The 16,789-nt window shown below is 41.4% G+C and overlaps 1 protein-coding gene across 2 annotated transcripts in view; it reads right to left on the bottom strand.

The window, feature by feature from the left end:
* The window catches only part of TNNT3 (troponin T3, fast skeletal type), a 48,295-nt gene extending 31,549 nt beyond the window's left edge, over window positions 1-16,746 (bottom strand). For both annotated transcript variants that reach the window (XM_084630880.1, XM_084630879.1), the window contains exons 1-3: window positions 16,596-16,746; window positions 9,535-9,569; window positions 8,563-8,576 (exon numbers count right to left, since the gene is read on the bottom strand). In XM_084630880.1, coding sequence (XP_084487006.1) covers window positions 8,563-8,576; window positions 9,535-9,554 — 34 coding nt within the window. In that variant the 5' untranslated portion in view covers window positions 9,555-9,569; window positions 16,596-16,746. The remainder of the gene's footprint in view (window positions 1-8,562; window positions 8,577-9,534; window positions 9,570-16,595) is intronic.
* Window positions 16,747-16,789: the final 43 nt, after the last annotated feature.

The following is a 16,789-nucleotide window of genomic DNA, read 5'->3' as shown; positions in this document are numbered from 1 at the left end:
TGATGAAATTTTGGCCAAATGAAACGGGATTGTACAATGTTTTTCATGATTTTTTTTCTACATTCCTCAACTGGCTAAAAATTGGATCAATATTTTTTAAATTTTGAATTTTCAAAGACATTTATCCTCAAAATTTTGACCAAAAAAAGTGGGAAAAAGATTGCCAACAAATTCTTGAAATTTCAAAATTTCAGAAAATTTCAAGCAGGTCTAATAATTATGGGATGTTAACATTTCATTTTACTTCTGTTCCATTATAAAAGGCCTGATTCTGGTGTGTTCCAAACTCCCACTGAGGTAAATAGGACTTTTGGATCTGCAAGGATGTCACTTGATCCAAAACCTCTGAGATTAGAACTGATTGATATGTTCCCTGAAAAAAAATTTTGACAGAAAATTGTTTTTTTTTCCACTAAATGAAAATTTTTGTAAAGAGTGTCTTCTTTCCACAGAACTTTTTTATTTTTAATTGAAAACTCAAATGCCTGAAACCCAAAATACTTTGATTTAGATATCTTGGCAGGATGCCTCAAGGGATTTGTAATTTATTTTCCTCATGTCCTCATTCTCCTCTATGGTGTAGGCTCCCCAGCTGAACTACATCTCCCATGATGCACAACAGCCAGGGATTCCCATGATACAACTGCCTGCCCTCACCACAACTGGAGACTGTGATGCAACATAGGATATTTAGTCCAATAAGGGAGCTCAGCCTATACAGGAGAATGAAGCACCCAAACAACAACTCCCATGAGCACCACAATGGTATTTCCAAATTGAAATATTTTAGTTTTTCAATTAAAAAAACTGGGTTTTGGACTAAATATTTTAATTTTTCACCAAAAATGTCAAACTTCAGATGAAAATGATTTTTTGTTGTTGTTTTCATCATCATTTTTCACAGAATAAACCCCATTTTCCGATCAACTCTACCATTAACATCAATGGGAGTCTTTCCATTGATGTCAATAGGCTATGGACCATGCCCTTGGACATGTTGGGCATGTCTACACTTACTTCTGGAGTGATCAATCCAGTGAGGGTCAATCTATCACGTCTAATGAAGATGCATTATATCGACTGCCGAGCACTCTCCCGTCGACTCTGGTACTCCATCAGAGTGAGAAGCGTAGGTGGAGTTGACGGGGCAGTGTCAGCTGTCGACCTACCGCAGTGAAGACGCCACGGTAAGTAGATCTAAGTACGTCGATTTCAGCTACGTTATTCAAGTAGCTGAAATTGCGTAACTTAGATCGATTTCCCCCTCCCATCCCCCAGTGTGGGCCAGGCCTTAGTGTTAATGTTTCTTTCTCTACTGTCCCTTCTCTTCTGCTATCTGAGGATTCCTTCACACAAAATCCTCTTCCAAATTTGAAGAGAAAGAAATCAGAAGTCATGTCACATACCGTCCTACTGAATGTCTTCAGAACAAAAGGCAACAGAACAAAACCAAAAAAGGCAATAGCATATGGGAAAATAAAACGGAAAATCATTAGACCCTTGAAGTCTTGCAAACTAAGACTTGGGGGTGGGAAGGGGTTAGAGAAAGAGGTTATATGAAAAGGAAACAAATTACCTCAGAAGAGGGCAAAACAAAGGTCAAGCAAAGGTTTGAATTGGGAAACCATAAAAGAGTTAGAGAAAGCATGCTTAGAGCATAGGAGCGTGCAGATTAAAGAGGGGAAAAATCAATTTCCTATTAATATTTAATTCTGAAATCAAAAAAGGAGAAAGTTAGGTGAGAAAGGAGAAGGGTACAAAGGTGACAAGGAAGAATCTTTTTTACTGGGCATACTTGCCTGTATTATTAACGTCCTTATCTCTCTCTTTGCATGTTTGACAAGAAGTGAATAAACATGGAGTATGAATGGCACCTTCACACATATCAGTTTGTGCCTCTGATTTTCTGTTGGCTACTTCTCCAGTACAAGGATGGCACTGCCTCTCAGGGCAGATCAGGCAGCAGAATTTTAGAGGCAGCAAGACATCTGAGGTGCTCTGAGTTTTTGAGGGCGTGCGCATGAGGCTTGTTTGTGAAAAAAAATCTCTTACCACTGCTACTGTTTCAGCTCCATCCATGTGAAATGGAGGATAGCCACTACGTCACAGAGGAGGCCTTGCACTGTTTTATGGGTCTACAGCTGCATCTGGAGAACGTTGCTCTGCAGACGCCACAAGCATGAGAGAAGGTTCCATCCAGGTAGCAATGTTGGGCATGCTAGTGCAGGCAGGGCTCCAGGCAGCTGCTGGTGTTTCTAGCACCGTGATGTCTCGTCCTGCTGTGGGCAAATCTACACAATGCAGCCCTTATAATGCTAGCACCCAGTCTACATTTGCAACCTCCATTGTCACTACCCCGATGGAAATGAACTGGTTGTAGCAATTTGGGAAATTTGGGACAAAAAATGCCTAATGTGCACAAAACCTCTGAGAGTGATTATGGCACAGAAGGAAGGACAAGACTTACCTCAGAAAACCCTTGGCAGCCTTTGAGCCAGAGTTGGTGTCATAATCTCGCTGAACAAATATCTCCATCTCCCAAAGGGGTTTTCTGCCTACCTTTACCAGAGGAAGCTAAAGAACTGGGGTCAAATCCTAAAAGCACCTGCAAGTCCAACAGACTTCTGCACTTCTCAGAATTTGGCCCTCAGTTCTGTCCCAGGAGGTTTTTAACATCTATCTAAATAGAGTGTAAAATAAATTTCACTTAATTGGGCGGGGGTGAATGGCTAGGGGGCACTTTCCTTGCATTCAAACTTCTTTGGAAGAAAATAAGCAAGCCAGTTTTGAAGCACAGCTGCCTAACTTGAAGGCTGGCTACATGCAGGCAATATGCAGAATGGCTCTAGCCAATGTCTGGGCAGTGGCAATAGGGGTATGTCTCTGAAATCTTCCTCTCCCTGACATAGGGGAAAATCTTACCAGTGAAATTGCTCTGGGAAAACATGGAGAAGAGAGCCTTGCACACTCCATCTTTTTTCAAATCTCCTATATTTCTATAGTAGCTTGTCAAATCATTGGCCTGCTAAAGGTGACCCAAAAATACTTATTCTTCCCCAGCTCTGAGTTTCAGCTTTTGTGTTCCTCTTAGCAACAGCTGCTGATGTCCCTCAGGTTGACACTAGACCAAAAACATGTTTGAATTTCAAAATTTCAATGAAATATCCTGTTGAAATTTTGAATTTCAATGAAAAGAGCAAATTAAGCTGAAATTTTTGTGATTTATTTATATATTGCTAGCCACACCTGAGGCCTGAAAGAACACAAGAATCTTCAGCACTTGCTTTCCTTACATCACTTTATGTACTGTTGAGGTGATCAGCTCATTTAGGGGAAAGCACAGATTCTCATATTGTGAGTTGATCTCAGCAGATAGGTAAAGGAGGAAAACATTTTTCAGATTTTTTTTTTCAAAATATTTGTTATGTTGTTGATGTCAATTTACCTGAGTAAGGACTGCAGTATTTGGCCCAGGATATGTGGTATTTTAGTAGAGGAGGCTCCATATGCAAATCCCAAATTTGAACAGCCCTGAACTTAGGGGATGACCCCATATAGATTCAGCTTTGAACCGCTCAGCTAGACTCTGTCTCAGCATAATGTGATCTAGATGAAATTATATAAAGTGAGTGTAAAAGTGGTTGAAAGACAGTACTCAAAGTGTAGTTATCAATGGTTTGCTGTCCAGACTGGGAGGACATATCTACTAGCGTCTGCTTGCGTCTGTTCTGAGCCTGGTACAAGTCAGTATTTTCAGTAATGACTGGGATAATTGAGTGAAGAGTATACTTATAAAATTTGCAGATGACTCCAAGCTAGGAGGGGTTGCTGGCACTCTGGAGGACAGAATTAGAATTCAAATTAACCGTGACAAATTGGAGAATTGGTCTGAAAGCAACAAAATGAAATTCAGTAAAGACAAGTGTAAAGTACAACACTTTTAGGAAGAAAAAATAAATGCACAACTACAAAATGGGGAATTGGCTAGACAATAGTACTACGGAAAAGAATCGGGGGTTATAGCGGATCACAAATTGAATATTAGTCAATGTGATGTAGTTGCAAAAAACTCTAATATAATTCTGGGGTGCATTAACAGGACTGTCATCTGTAAGACAAGGGAGGTATTTGTCCCATTCTACTTGGCATCCATGAGACCTCATCTGGAGTATGGTGTCCAGTTCTGGGCACCATCCACTTTGAGAAAAATGTGGACAAATTAGAGACAGTTCAGAGGAAAGCAACAGAAGTGATAAAAGTTTCAGAAAACCTGAACTCTGAGGAAAAATTTTAAAAACTGGACATGTTTAGTCTTGAGAAAAGAAGCCTGAGGGGGCACCTTGTAACAGTCTTCAAACATTTAAAGGCTGTTATAAAAAGAACAAGGATCAATTGTTCTCCAGGCTAGCAGAAGGTAAGACAAGTAGGGCTGTCAATTAATCACAGTTAACTCAAAAAAATTAATCGTGATTTAAAAAAATTAATCGCTATTCATCACAGTTTTAATTGCACTGTTAAACAATAGAATACCAATTGAAATTTATTAAATATTTTGGATGTTTTTCTACACTTTCATATATATTGTATTCTGTGTTGCAATTGACATCAAAGTATATTATTTTTATTACAAATATTTTCACTGTAAAAATGATAAACAAAAGAAATAGTATTTTTCTATTCACCTCATACAAGTACTGTAGTAAAATCTCTTTGTCGTGAAAGTGCAACTTACAAATGTAGATTTTTTTTGTTACATAACTGCACTCCAAAACAAAACAATGTAAAACTTCAGAGCCTACAAGTCCACTCAGTTCTACTTCTTGTTTGTCTTAGCAATTGGCTGAACAAGTGTGTTTACATTTACAGGAGATAATGCTGCCCGCTTCTTATTTACAATGTCATCTGAAAGTAAGAACAGGCATTTGCATGGCACTGTTATAGCCAGCATTGCAAGTTATTTATGTGCCAGATTCGCTAAAGATTCATATGCCTCTTTGTGCTTCAGCCATCGTTCCAGAGGACTGGCTTCCATGCTGATGACACTCATTAAAAAAATGTGTTAATTAAATTTGTGACTGAACTCCTAGGGGGAGAATTGTATGTCTCTGGCTCTGTTTACCCGCATTCTGCCATATACTTCATGTTATAGCAGTCTCGGATTATGACCCAGCACATGTTGTTCATTTTATTAACACTTTCGCTGCAGATTTCATAAAATGCAAAGCAGGTACCAATGTGAGATTTCTAAAGATGGCTACAGCACTCGACCCAAGGTTTAAGAATCAGAAGTGTCTCCAAAAATCTGAGAGGGACGAGGTATGGAGCATGCTCTCAGAAGTCTTAAAAGAGCAACAGAACCCAAACCATCAAAAAAGGAAATCAACCTTCTGCTGGTGGCATCTGACTCAGATAATGAAAATGAACATGCATTGCTCTGCTTTGCTTTGGATTGTTATCAAGCAGAACCCATCATCAGCATGGATGCTTGTTCCCTGGAATGGTGGTTGAAGCATGAAAACATATGATTCTTTAGCACATCTGGCACGTAAACATCTTGTGATGCCGGCTACAACAGTGCCATGAGAATGCCTGTTCTCACTTTCAGGTAACACTGTAAACAAGAAGTGGGCAGCATTATCTCCTGCAAATGTAAACAAATTTGATTGTCTGAGTGACTGGCTGAACAAGAAGTAGGACTGAATGGACTCGCAGTCTCTAAAATTTTATATTGTTTTATTTTTGAATGCAGTTTTTTTTATATAATTCTACATTTGTAAGTTCAACTTTCATGATAAAGAGATTGCAGTGCAGTACTTGTATGAGGTGAATTGAAAAATACTATTTTGTTTTTTTACAGTGCAAATATTTGTAATTGAAAATAAATAGAAAGGGAGCACTGTACACTCTGTATTCTGTGTTGTAATTGAAATCAATATATTTGAAAATGTAGAAAACATCCAAAAATATTTAAATTAAATAAATGGCATTCTATTATTAACAGTGCAATTAATTACGATTAATTTTTTTAATCGCATGATTAATCGCAATTAATTTTTTGATCGCTTGTCAGCCCTAACAACATGTAATTGGCTTCATCTGCAGCAAGGGAGATTTAGATTAGATATTTACAAAAACTTGCTAACTTTAAGGATAGTTGAGAACTGGAATAAGCTTCCAAGGAAGGTTGTGGCTTTTTAGAACAGGTTCGACAAAAACCTGTCAGAGATAGCCTAAATGTACTTGGTCCTGCCTTAACACAGGGAGATATAGTAGATGATCTCTCAAGGTCCCTTCCAGTCCTATAGTTCTATGATTCTATAATGGGAAAATTCATACCTGGCTCTAAATTTCATAGCTCTGGCACATCTCTACATGTTTGGCTCCAAACCAGTTTGGATTGATTTAGTGAACAAGTATTCCAGATCACCTTTAGCGGCATGTAACAAAGAGACAGGTGCCTGACAGGCAAGGAAAGAGGTGGGGTCAAGGGACACAGAAAGAGAAATTACGTTCCAGTTTTTTGTTACCTTCTTCTTCGTATTCCTCTGCATTGAAATTAAAAAAGAAAAAAAAGGCAGCAAAATCAACAACAAGGCTGAGCATTCCAGCACATAGATCGCAAAAGTTGACTTGGTGATAAGAAGCCAGTGACAACAAAGAGCCCTGTCCTTATAAAGAGCATAAAGATTTCCAAGGGGCTTGGTGTAATCATATTTAAGAGTCCATGGTCAAGTTAGCAAAATAATCACTGACTTTATTGAGAGGCTGATTCCATTGAGCTTATTGTGCTGAGCTTAATTAAAACTGCATGAGCAAGTTGGAAAGGAAGGGTCTGATTCTAATCCAGCTCACTCTGGTGTAAATCAGGAGTATCTCCAAAGTAGTCAACTGAGGTCTCCTGGTGTAAAATTGTTGTGAGCAAGATGAGAACCAGGTCCAGGGAATTCTGGTTCTGTTTGACTTCACAGAACTCCAGCCACCAAAGTTTTCCAGCAGGTATCAAGTTGCATATATGTCATCAGAACAAAACTTTGATGGGTTTCTCACACTCTGATACAAGACTCCGTAGATAGGGGATTGCAGAATCAGTGGCTTCATCTAAATACCCTTTCATGAGTGAAACATGCAGAACCATTTCAATGAATGCAACGATTCTGTCATTGGATCTAACAGCAACAGTCAGCTCAAGAGGACATTCAATAGCAGAGATCCAAAGAAAGACAAATTGAAAACTGTCACCTACTTAAAGTGAAAATGTCGAGTTTGGATTTTCAGCTGAGCACTTTCCTGAGTTGCAGCTATAAGCAAAAGGCATCTGATGCCAATGTAAAGAAAAATGATGGCTGAACTGTTCCAAAATGTGATTAAATGGCTACGAAATTTCATGCTAGGAACAGTTTTGCTCAGCTACAGTCTGATCCAAAACCCACTGAAGTCAATGGGAGACTTCCACTGATTTCAGTGAGCTTTGGATCAAGGCCTTATTGAAATTTTGGCAAATTGTATCGGTTTGATGGGGAATGTCTGGTAAAGTGAGAACTAATGAGTTACCTCACTCAAACCACAGAGAAAAAGGATCATAACAGATGAACACAGGCCCTACACTGCTGGCCACCACATTTAATCTAACATTTCACTACAGTAAGCAAAGTTAGATTCATTAACCAATGACATGTTAGCCTGTAACATGTATGATGGTGGCACCATCAACATGAACATACAGCCAAATGTCATAACAAACATACAAGATATTTCATCCTGTAGGTGCACATATTCTGAGGGAGCTCCTGCGTTTGAATCTCTGATCTCACACAGGAAGGGGAACACAAGACAGACGGCTGCTGAGAGATCATTCCAAAAATGACAAAAATAAATATTGAATCAAGTGACCTTGAAAGAGAGAGAATTAAAAAGTGACAGAGAAGATGGGCAGGAAATATTATTAAATTATAAAATTATTATTACATTTTATCCTGGGCATGGAGACTTACAAGCATTTTAGCAGGTTAAAAAAAACACAGAAGGCCCAATGTATATAAGAATAAAGCAGCAAGAAAAAAATCAAAATGCACGGGGATGAGGTTGCAAATAAAAACAATCACCAGCAGATGGCAGCAGCTCTACAAAAATAAAACAAATCCATCCACACCCAACCAAACATTTGCTGTAAACAAACACATTAAAGGGCTGACTTATATATTCTCCACTGGGTGGATAACAAAGGATTTTATATTTATTATGAGCCACATTCAAGTATTCTTCCAGAGCAGCCCTTAGTCTACAAGCAGTCCCACTGAACTCAACAGGACCACTCATGGAGTTAAGGGCTCCATAATATAAGTCTGGGTATCAGAATCTGTAGATAGATAGATACCAGCTGTATCAGCATAGCTCTACTGAAGTCAAAGAAGCGACATACACACATTTACGCCAGCTGGGGACTTCACCCAGAGTAAAGAAAAGAAAAATAATACGCAGCAGAAAAATAAAATGGAAAAGGCTGTTTAAAACCACATCAGGCTGATGATTAAAGAATTAGAGACAAGGAGCTTTAAGACTTACCCTCTACCTGATCCCTGTGAAAAGAGAGAGACAGAAAGCGAGAGTCTGATCAAACTGAATTTATATTTCATCCACTCTACATTAACAATAGGTGAATGTGTTGCTTTAAACTGCATATTTGAGTAAGATGCCACATTTACATTTAAAACACAAATAGATTTCGCTTCCCTTCCCACCCCCTGGGCAGTTGTTTTTAGGTCAATAAAATTACTACATTTTTTAAAATACCAATTATGGCCAGGCTTGCAAAGTCTTACTCGTGTGTGTAAAATGACACACACTAGTAATCCCAATTACTCATGTGGGTAAGTGTTTGCAGGAAAGGGTGGTAGGTAGTAAAAGTTGTCATTGGTTTATTGGCCAAGCCCGTTTCTGAATGATTGGACCAGGCCAGACTGTTCCCAAATCAGCAGTGTTAGGGGCTCCCTAAATCCTGGGGTCTCCAGTGCAAGGAGGATGTTTATTGCTCATTCTCGAGTGCTGCATAAGGTGCTTCAGGCTGATTCAGGGTCCTCAGTCATCAGAACTTGAGTCCCCTGGCCAGGCCTGATGTTCTCCCTCCCCATAATGCAACCCTACCTGGGGGCACATTGCAAGGTCTAACTTCTGTTTAATAGGAAACTTCCACCCATTACTACCCTGACGTGCCCCCTCCCTATACATCAGATGCTGCATTCTGAAGCTACACCAGTGTATATGCCAAGCAACTCCATCGACTTGTGTTACCGCTCCAGATATACCCTGGTAGGGGAGTTTGGAGCAGGTGCAGGAAGAGCAGGTTGCATTTGGACACTTGGTGCCTTATCAAGTGCCCACTGAAGTCAGTGAGACTCTGTCCATTGACTTCAATGGGCAGCTCTTGGTCCTTGCAGCTGTGGGACCTCATCTTTTATCTTCACAGGGAAACCCCAGATTGGCTTGAAATGGCCCAGCTGAACGGATTAACATGAAGACAGATTTATTTCTACTTACACTTCCTCGGTGTCAGACATGTTGGCAGTGGGTTTCTAGATGAAGGGGAAAAGCAAGAGGTGAGTTATTCATAACAGGGTCTCCTTAAAAAAAACAAAACAAAAAAAACCCAAGACAGAAGCAGTTGTGCTGATGTTTGAAGCTGAAAAGAAAGACAGCTGATGCCCTAGAGAGCAGCAGATCCCCACCACTACCACCATTCTTGGAACTATAGAGCTCAGTGGCGGTCAGATCAAATGAGAAGGACAGAGGAAAGGAAAAACGAGTCATCTAAAAAGATACAGCCCTTTAGCTTTGTAGGAAAGATTATTAGCACGGACACAGAGAGCTGCAAAGAGTTCAGGTTGGGATCTGGGTGTTTTTTCAAAGCTTTCAAAACATCAGAGGTGTTTGGAAACGGGGCCATCCCCATTGGTCAACTCTAATCCTGATTCTTCTTTGACAGCTGTTTGACCCTGGTGCCACTCCAAAGAGTTCAATGAATATTATACTAGAGTAAGTAAGAGGACCATCAGATTCAAGTAGACATGGGAGCGGGTAGAATAATGTACAAAAATATTGGCTCTGAGCTATTTGATGGTTGATGCCAAAAAACTGTCAAATAAATTATTGAATAAGTAGCACCAGGTTTGAAAGCCTAGTTGAATCGTGTGAAAAATTATCCAGTAACTCATTTTGGGTACGGAAACTGGCCTGATTCATAGAGGAGACTGCTTGATTAATATTATTTGGCTGGTTGTAGTATTTATTGCAGCAGATACTCACCTCATATGATAGGTACTGAAACAGATCTCGCTATGTTACTTTTATGGTCTCCCTCACTGCAGTATTTGAGTGTCTCACCCTCTTTAAGGTATGTGACTGCACAACATCCCTGTGAGGTTGGGCAGTGCTATCATCCCTATTTTACAGACTTGGAACAGAGGCACAGAGAGAAAGTGATTTGCACAACATCACCCACGAAGCCCGTGGCAGAGCAGGGCAGTGAACCTGGGCCTCCTGAGCCCCAAGCTAGCACTATAACCAATAGACTGGGGTAGATATAGCATAGGGAGTCCTGAAAAAATCAGGGGTCAGATCGGATGGCTCAGCTGATCTTTTCTGGCCCTCAAATCTGTGGTGTAAATTGGTGTAGTTCCATTGACGTCAGTAGAGCTAGGCCAACTTACACTGGCTGAGGAGCTGACCCTATAGTCCTATGATTTACCAGAGGGAATGACTTAGCCAGCATTTCCTGTGAACACTGCAGAACTATTAATTCCACACACTGCTCTCTGCAGAGAGAGAGGCAGATGAAGAGATGGCTATTTTTAAGGAGATAGCTGCCTCAAGCCAATGGGGGGAGGGAATAGAAGCTCCAGAGGGTAAGGGGCCTTTCACTCAACCTTCCTCTAAATCCATGATGGGTCTTAAATTAGAAAGCAAGACACCTTCTCGCCAGAAACCCAAGACTTGGCTTTCATGACTTCATTACTTAGCCGATATATGAGAGGAGTCTTGAAGGAGCAGGCGGACTGATTTATGTCCAAGAGGAACAACTGCAGCTCAGAAGGTTTCTATTTCAGATGAGTATAATAATCCCATAGGCACTGGCCCTGCCGTATAAGGGATCCTGTCCAGTTCCCAACAATAACGTTGGACAGCATGAGTAAACACCCAAAAGGACTTACATGTATATATATATTCTGATCAGGATGGAATGCTCTTCCTGTTCATTTACTCCTTTGTTCCCTTTCATCCAAACACTCCTCGAAAGTTGTATCAGTCAGGTACATTTTGTGCCTGTATATATCAGTACTAGAGATTGGTCTGATAACCTCAGGTCTGGCTCCAGCTCCCCCAAGGCACAAGGAACCAGGACTCTAATCCAGGCTCATCTCCCACTAGGAAGGAAGACTGATCTCTTGGGTAAGGGGCTGGACTGGGACCCAGGAGCTCTGGGGTCTGTTATCTATTTTTTTTTTTTTTTACTGATGCCCATCACCATAGCATCTAAGCACTTTCCTCAAAAAATCCATAGCAATTCCTAGGGGACTTCATAGGTTCTCTGGCACTTCTCCCTTTTTTGACATCAAAACTCTGCTTAGGGTAGGCGTCCCAGGTCCCAGCATGGCCACAGTCTTCTTGTGTCAGTTAATCTCTGCACGTCGTTGTTCATCTGTATAATGGGCATAATCATATTTACTTTCTCCTCTCCCGCATCTATTTAGATTATAAACTCTTCAGGGCAGGGACTGTCTCTTACTATGTGTTTGAACAGTGGCTAGCAAGATGGGTGTTTCACTCTCAGTTTGGGCCTCCAGGCAATACCATGATACAAATAAAAAATAAAGAATAAGTACCATGCTTTATAGAGTGGGGCAGCAGAGCCATTACAGAGCAAATCCTGCTGCGATCCAGGGGGAACTGCCTAGAAGACCTACTATTGGACCCTTCCAGTCTAGATGATCCTGTACGGGTTTGTGGAAATTTTGGACAATTCTCCTCTTTTTCTCTGCCTGCGCTATATAAACCTGGATTTCTCTCTTTTAAAGTCTGAAGATAACACAGATGTTTTAAAAGACTCACTCTCACCGATACAATTTCAATGGAGTCAACCGAGTTGCAGTAGTGTATTTTGGGAGGAGAATGAGGCCTTGACAGTTCTTCATGCACATTTATAATGTGAGTGTTTAAGGGCTGACTTATTTTTATGATCAAATCCAGGATAAATACGCAGTGCAATGCACACTGTCCTGCTTTAAGGACCTGAGCCAAAGCCCGTTGAAGACAATCAGAGTCTTTGGGGCACAAAGCAAGTCTTTCTTTTAATGATTCCCACAATGAGCTCATCCTGTTGCCATTTAGCTGTCCTCCTTTAAGGACATCTTGCTGAGGTTTGGACATATCAGGTTTTTCCATAGATTCTTCCATATTTGTTGACAGTCTAAGTGCTGAGGAAACCAATGGGATTCTACAAGGCACCTATTAGCATGCTATAAAATATGACTAGACTTGTCTGAGCAGGGACCACATCTTTCCATCTGTTTGTACAGTCTAGCACGAGGCCCCACACTGGATGGGACTTCTGGGAACTAGGCAAAATTAGTAAATAGATACATGAATAACAAAAATAATCATTAGTAATACAAAGAAGAAGGCAAGCAATATGCAGAGATGGACCAGAATTGATTAAAAACAAGGCCCCAGATCCCCAAACCCCCAGACCCTAAAGGGGTTACAAAATCCAAACCTAGGTCTAGAACTAAAGTTCACAAATGGCCCTTAGGTTTACAATGGGCCAAAAAAAAAAATCCACAAAAATCCTGGCTCCAAATATTCCAGTCTTGTGATATTCAGAATCTGGAATTGAATTTTCCATCTTGTGCCCCTCACCAGTTATTCTTGCCTTTATTTTTAACGATGGTTCTTATGGAGGGGTTGGAGTTAGAGTGTGCCTCACTGGGATGGAGATCCATGGTTTCCAGATGGAGACCAATGTTACCTGACAGAAGCACATTGGTGGACACTGAGTGTGGCAATCATTTGCCAAACACACTGTCAGGTTTACTCATTCCAACAAAATGAGTTGACATGTAATGTCTTATCCTGAGATCTTGCCCAGGCAACCCGCGCCCCTGCAGTGAGGCGGATCAAGGTCTTGCCTCAGAAACAACAGCATGACTGGGCCCTTCATAGCTCTCAATGAATAGAACGCCCTATCTAGTTTCTATTAAAGTCAACGGCAAAACTTCCATTGGGAGCCAAAATCACTTTACACGACTGGCTTCACTGCATTATTCACGTAATTACTTCATGTAGTAGAACAATGAATAAGGGAAACTTTACGGACACCCAAATGGAATGAAATAAATAAAACAAAATACAAAACAGCAATGTCTTGTGCAGCTGGGGCCCGATCCAAAGCTCATGGAAATCAATGGAAAGACTCCAGTGGCTTTGGATCAGGCCCCTAGTGGGGATAACACTTCCGAACACAGAGATCACAAAACAAAAATACCAGCAATTTAGACTGTTTGTTTCTGAGACAGAAACTGTCTTTTATTTTATATTTGTACAGTATCCAGCAAAATGGGGCCCGACTTTGACTCAGGTTTATGGGTTAATAAATAACGACGATTAATTATTGTTATTATTGATGTCCACTGTTTGGAAACAAATCTAAACATATGCAGAAACAGATTGTTTTGATTATCAGTCGGCCTTCTAAAACCCAGTTTCCCAAGTGCCAAGGTTTATTTTCCACATTTAATTCAAGAGCTTAAGGTCTAAATTGTTTTCTTTCTAAGTTTGTTTAAGATCTTCAGGGCTTGATATCTGGGGCCTCCAGAAATTAAAGTCAAGAACATGCATGCTTCATTCACCATTCACAAAGCAGAACCACCAAATGAGTATATTTATTTCACACCCTATGTGAATGATGCCCCATAAATTATTATGGGCTCAAAGTGAAGGGTAAATATTCTGTTCCTAGACATATTAAAGTGGACAAGGTGGACCATGATTCTATCTAGCAAACTTGTCTATGTCTCTTGCTCTGAACTATATGTTCCTTTTGGTCCAAATCAGTTCCTTCTTGTCTTAAACAACTCAGCTACCATCTCCTAGGGAGCATCTTAACAGCTGAGAATGTACCCATCTGCCAGCTGACAGATTGAATTCACTCCCCTGCTCTTCAGAGGCCGTCTATGAAAATAACCCTCCTATCAATCATTCTTGCTCCTTAGCCAGACACTGCCTGCCATAAAGGGATGTAAAGTAGCGAGATTATTAAAGAAAGGAGGAGAAAGAAAATGGACATGCATGGAAGACCAGACCTGGCAGGAATAACTGTCAGGCGAGATGGCTGGGTACAATCTATCAAGTAGCAGATGGGTATAGTTCCCTGGCAGGGGCTCCTGTAAATCTGACACATCTAATAACATTTTCTATGTACATCCTTCATTCCCTCCCCCCTTTGGTGGAATTCTTCCTCTCTGAACTATTCACTGCTTTGGAAGATAAAAGTGATTCTATTTTGGGGGCCAGAAACCAACACCCAGCATGAAAGATCCATCCTGTTCAATCTTAACACAATCATTTATGACTTGTATTGCAGTAGAATGTAGGAACCCCTGTCCTGGGCCAGGACCCCATTGTGCTAAGCACTGTAAAAACACAGAACAAAATGATACTCCCTGCCCCCAAAGAGTTTACAGTCTAAGTAATCTTAATCCTATCCATTTGTGCCTCTGGGCTATCTCACTCCACTGCCAGGGTTTGCTAGGAATAAGAAGACTCTGAAAAAGAGAAATGAAACCCCAAGTTCCCCTCATCTCCCACTCCTGCACATATCCCATCCCGCTGGATGGGAACACTGGCAAATCCTTTGTAACCACCAATCCTTTCACCGTACTAGGGCTTATCTACCCTGGGGTTTTACGCCAGTAAAGCTGCAGCAGTGCAAACCCCTAGAGTAGGGCACACCGCAGTGGTGTAAAAGGTAACTTGCACCAGTGCGGTTTACCCCTCTTTGTCACCGACAGTGGGGCATCATACAGCTGCATTCACACAACACAGCAAATTGACAATTTAGCCACTGGTTGCCATCACAACTAGATCCATGATGTAGATGCTCAGCACCCAAAGGGAAGGCACCCTGTTCGCTAACACCCTGCCTCCCAAGCTTTCAGAGATAATTAAGGCATGACTGCAGAAGGAGAAAAACACACCAGTGAGCCATCTGTGTAATAATAACCCACATGGCCCTGGGGAGGTATAAGGAATGCAGAGTAGTCTGCAATACTCACTCACCCAGCAAGCTGGTGAAGAGCAATGAGAAAAGCGGTTTGGGCCACACTGCACATGTGGACTTTTTACATTGCTCCTCAGTTTTGGGATGTCATCACGGACCATTTCAATATACATCTCAGTTTACCCCCATCACAAAATGGCATCTGCTAGCCAGTGTTAGCTGACAACTCTTCTGGGATGCTAGAAACTTACGCCATTGTCCCACGCCCTCTTTGGTGTCCAAGCTGGCTCTTGGGTTTCTTCGGCTGCCCTATACAGTTACTGAACCACTGCTGCTGTATGTGATCACCTAGCCGACAGATCCCTGGCCAGGATGAGGCATGTGGGATGTTAGAATTATCTCATGGGTGGGCATGGAGGGCAGAAAGCACATGTAAGAAACCATGTCTTTGTAGCACGCTCACCTCCCATCTTAATCCCCTTTTCTGGACTATTTTGATTTTGACACCCCCTTGGATGGCAGGTCTCAGAGAGACAGCTACTGTATTTCGTGACATTTCGAACTCACATTATCTTTGTGTAACAAAAAAAAATCTCCTAGTGACATCTTTAATTTAACCTCCCCCAACACAGACACACATTTCTTTAACGGATCAGGAGGGAGTCCTTAATGTTTTTCTCTCACACGCTTTTTCTCCTTTAAGACTGAATACTAGGCTTATCCAAGCAGCAAGCTGCTTCATGTTTTTACGGATACCCTTCCTACCTTTGGACATCTCCATGAGATGTACCAATACACATCACTTCTTTGCGTATATCCCTCTCCCCCAGCCTCAGCCCTTTGCCTTCTTCCAGGGTTGGGTTCAAAACAAAGCTCTTGGCAGTGCTTTAAACAGTCAGCTCATCCCAGGCTTTACAAAGTGTCTTTGGCACATGTACTTTTTGTTTCATCACTTCAATAGTCCTGTCAACCTCAAAGTCATGGGAGATGCCATGTCACTTAGTACTCATCCACAAGGTCTCGAGTTTAGGTGGAGATTTCCCCCCTGATGCATAGGAATATCTGCTATATACCAGACAATCCAGATCTTCATGGACATTCTCAAGCCTCAAACAAGGTCAACAAATCCCCCTCTGAGTAGATAAGAAAAAGAATAGGTCCACTGCCCTCCTTAGTGCCTTCATCTGAATGCCAGGGTTCTGAGGCTCAGTCTTATTCATGAGCGAGCGTCATGGCCCCCCTACTGTTCCCCATTTAGACCAAGGGTCCAGTCTGCTGTCCCTCCTCTACTCACACAGACATGTCCCCTGCCTAATCTCCTTCTTACCTGAGAGGGGGAAGCTGAGAGAAGTGGTGAGTTCCCTGCCGAATGGGACGGGCTGCAGGATCTGCAAACTTCCCAAGGTGATTAAGTCCTCATGTTATAGTGACATTTGATCTTCTGGAGAAGCCGATTGGCCACCAGGCCCGCAATGTCAGGCAGGGAAGGAGCAAGGGAGTGGGGGGAGGAGAAGGGAAAGA

The sequence above is a fragment of the Lepidochelys olivacea genome (assembly GCF_965140295.1).
Source record: "Lepidochelys olivacea isolate rLepOli2 genome assembly, chromosome: 6".
NCBI lineage: Eukaryota > Metazoa > Chordata > Testudines > Cheloniidae > Lepidochelys > Lepidochelys olivacea.
The sequence above is the reverse complement of the archived record's forward strand: the minus strand, read 5'-3'. Positions and strand labels throughout refer to the sequence as shown.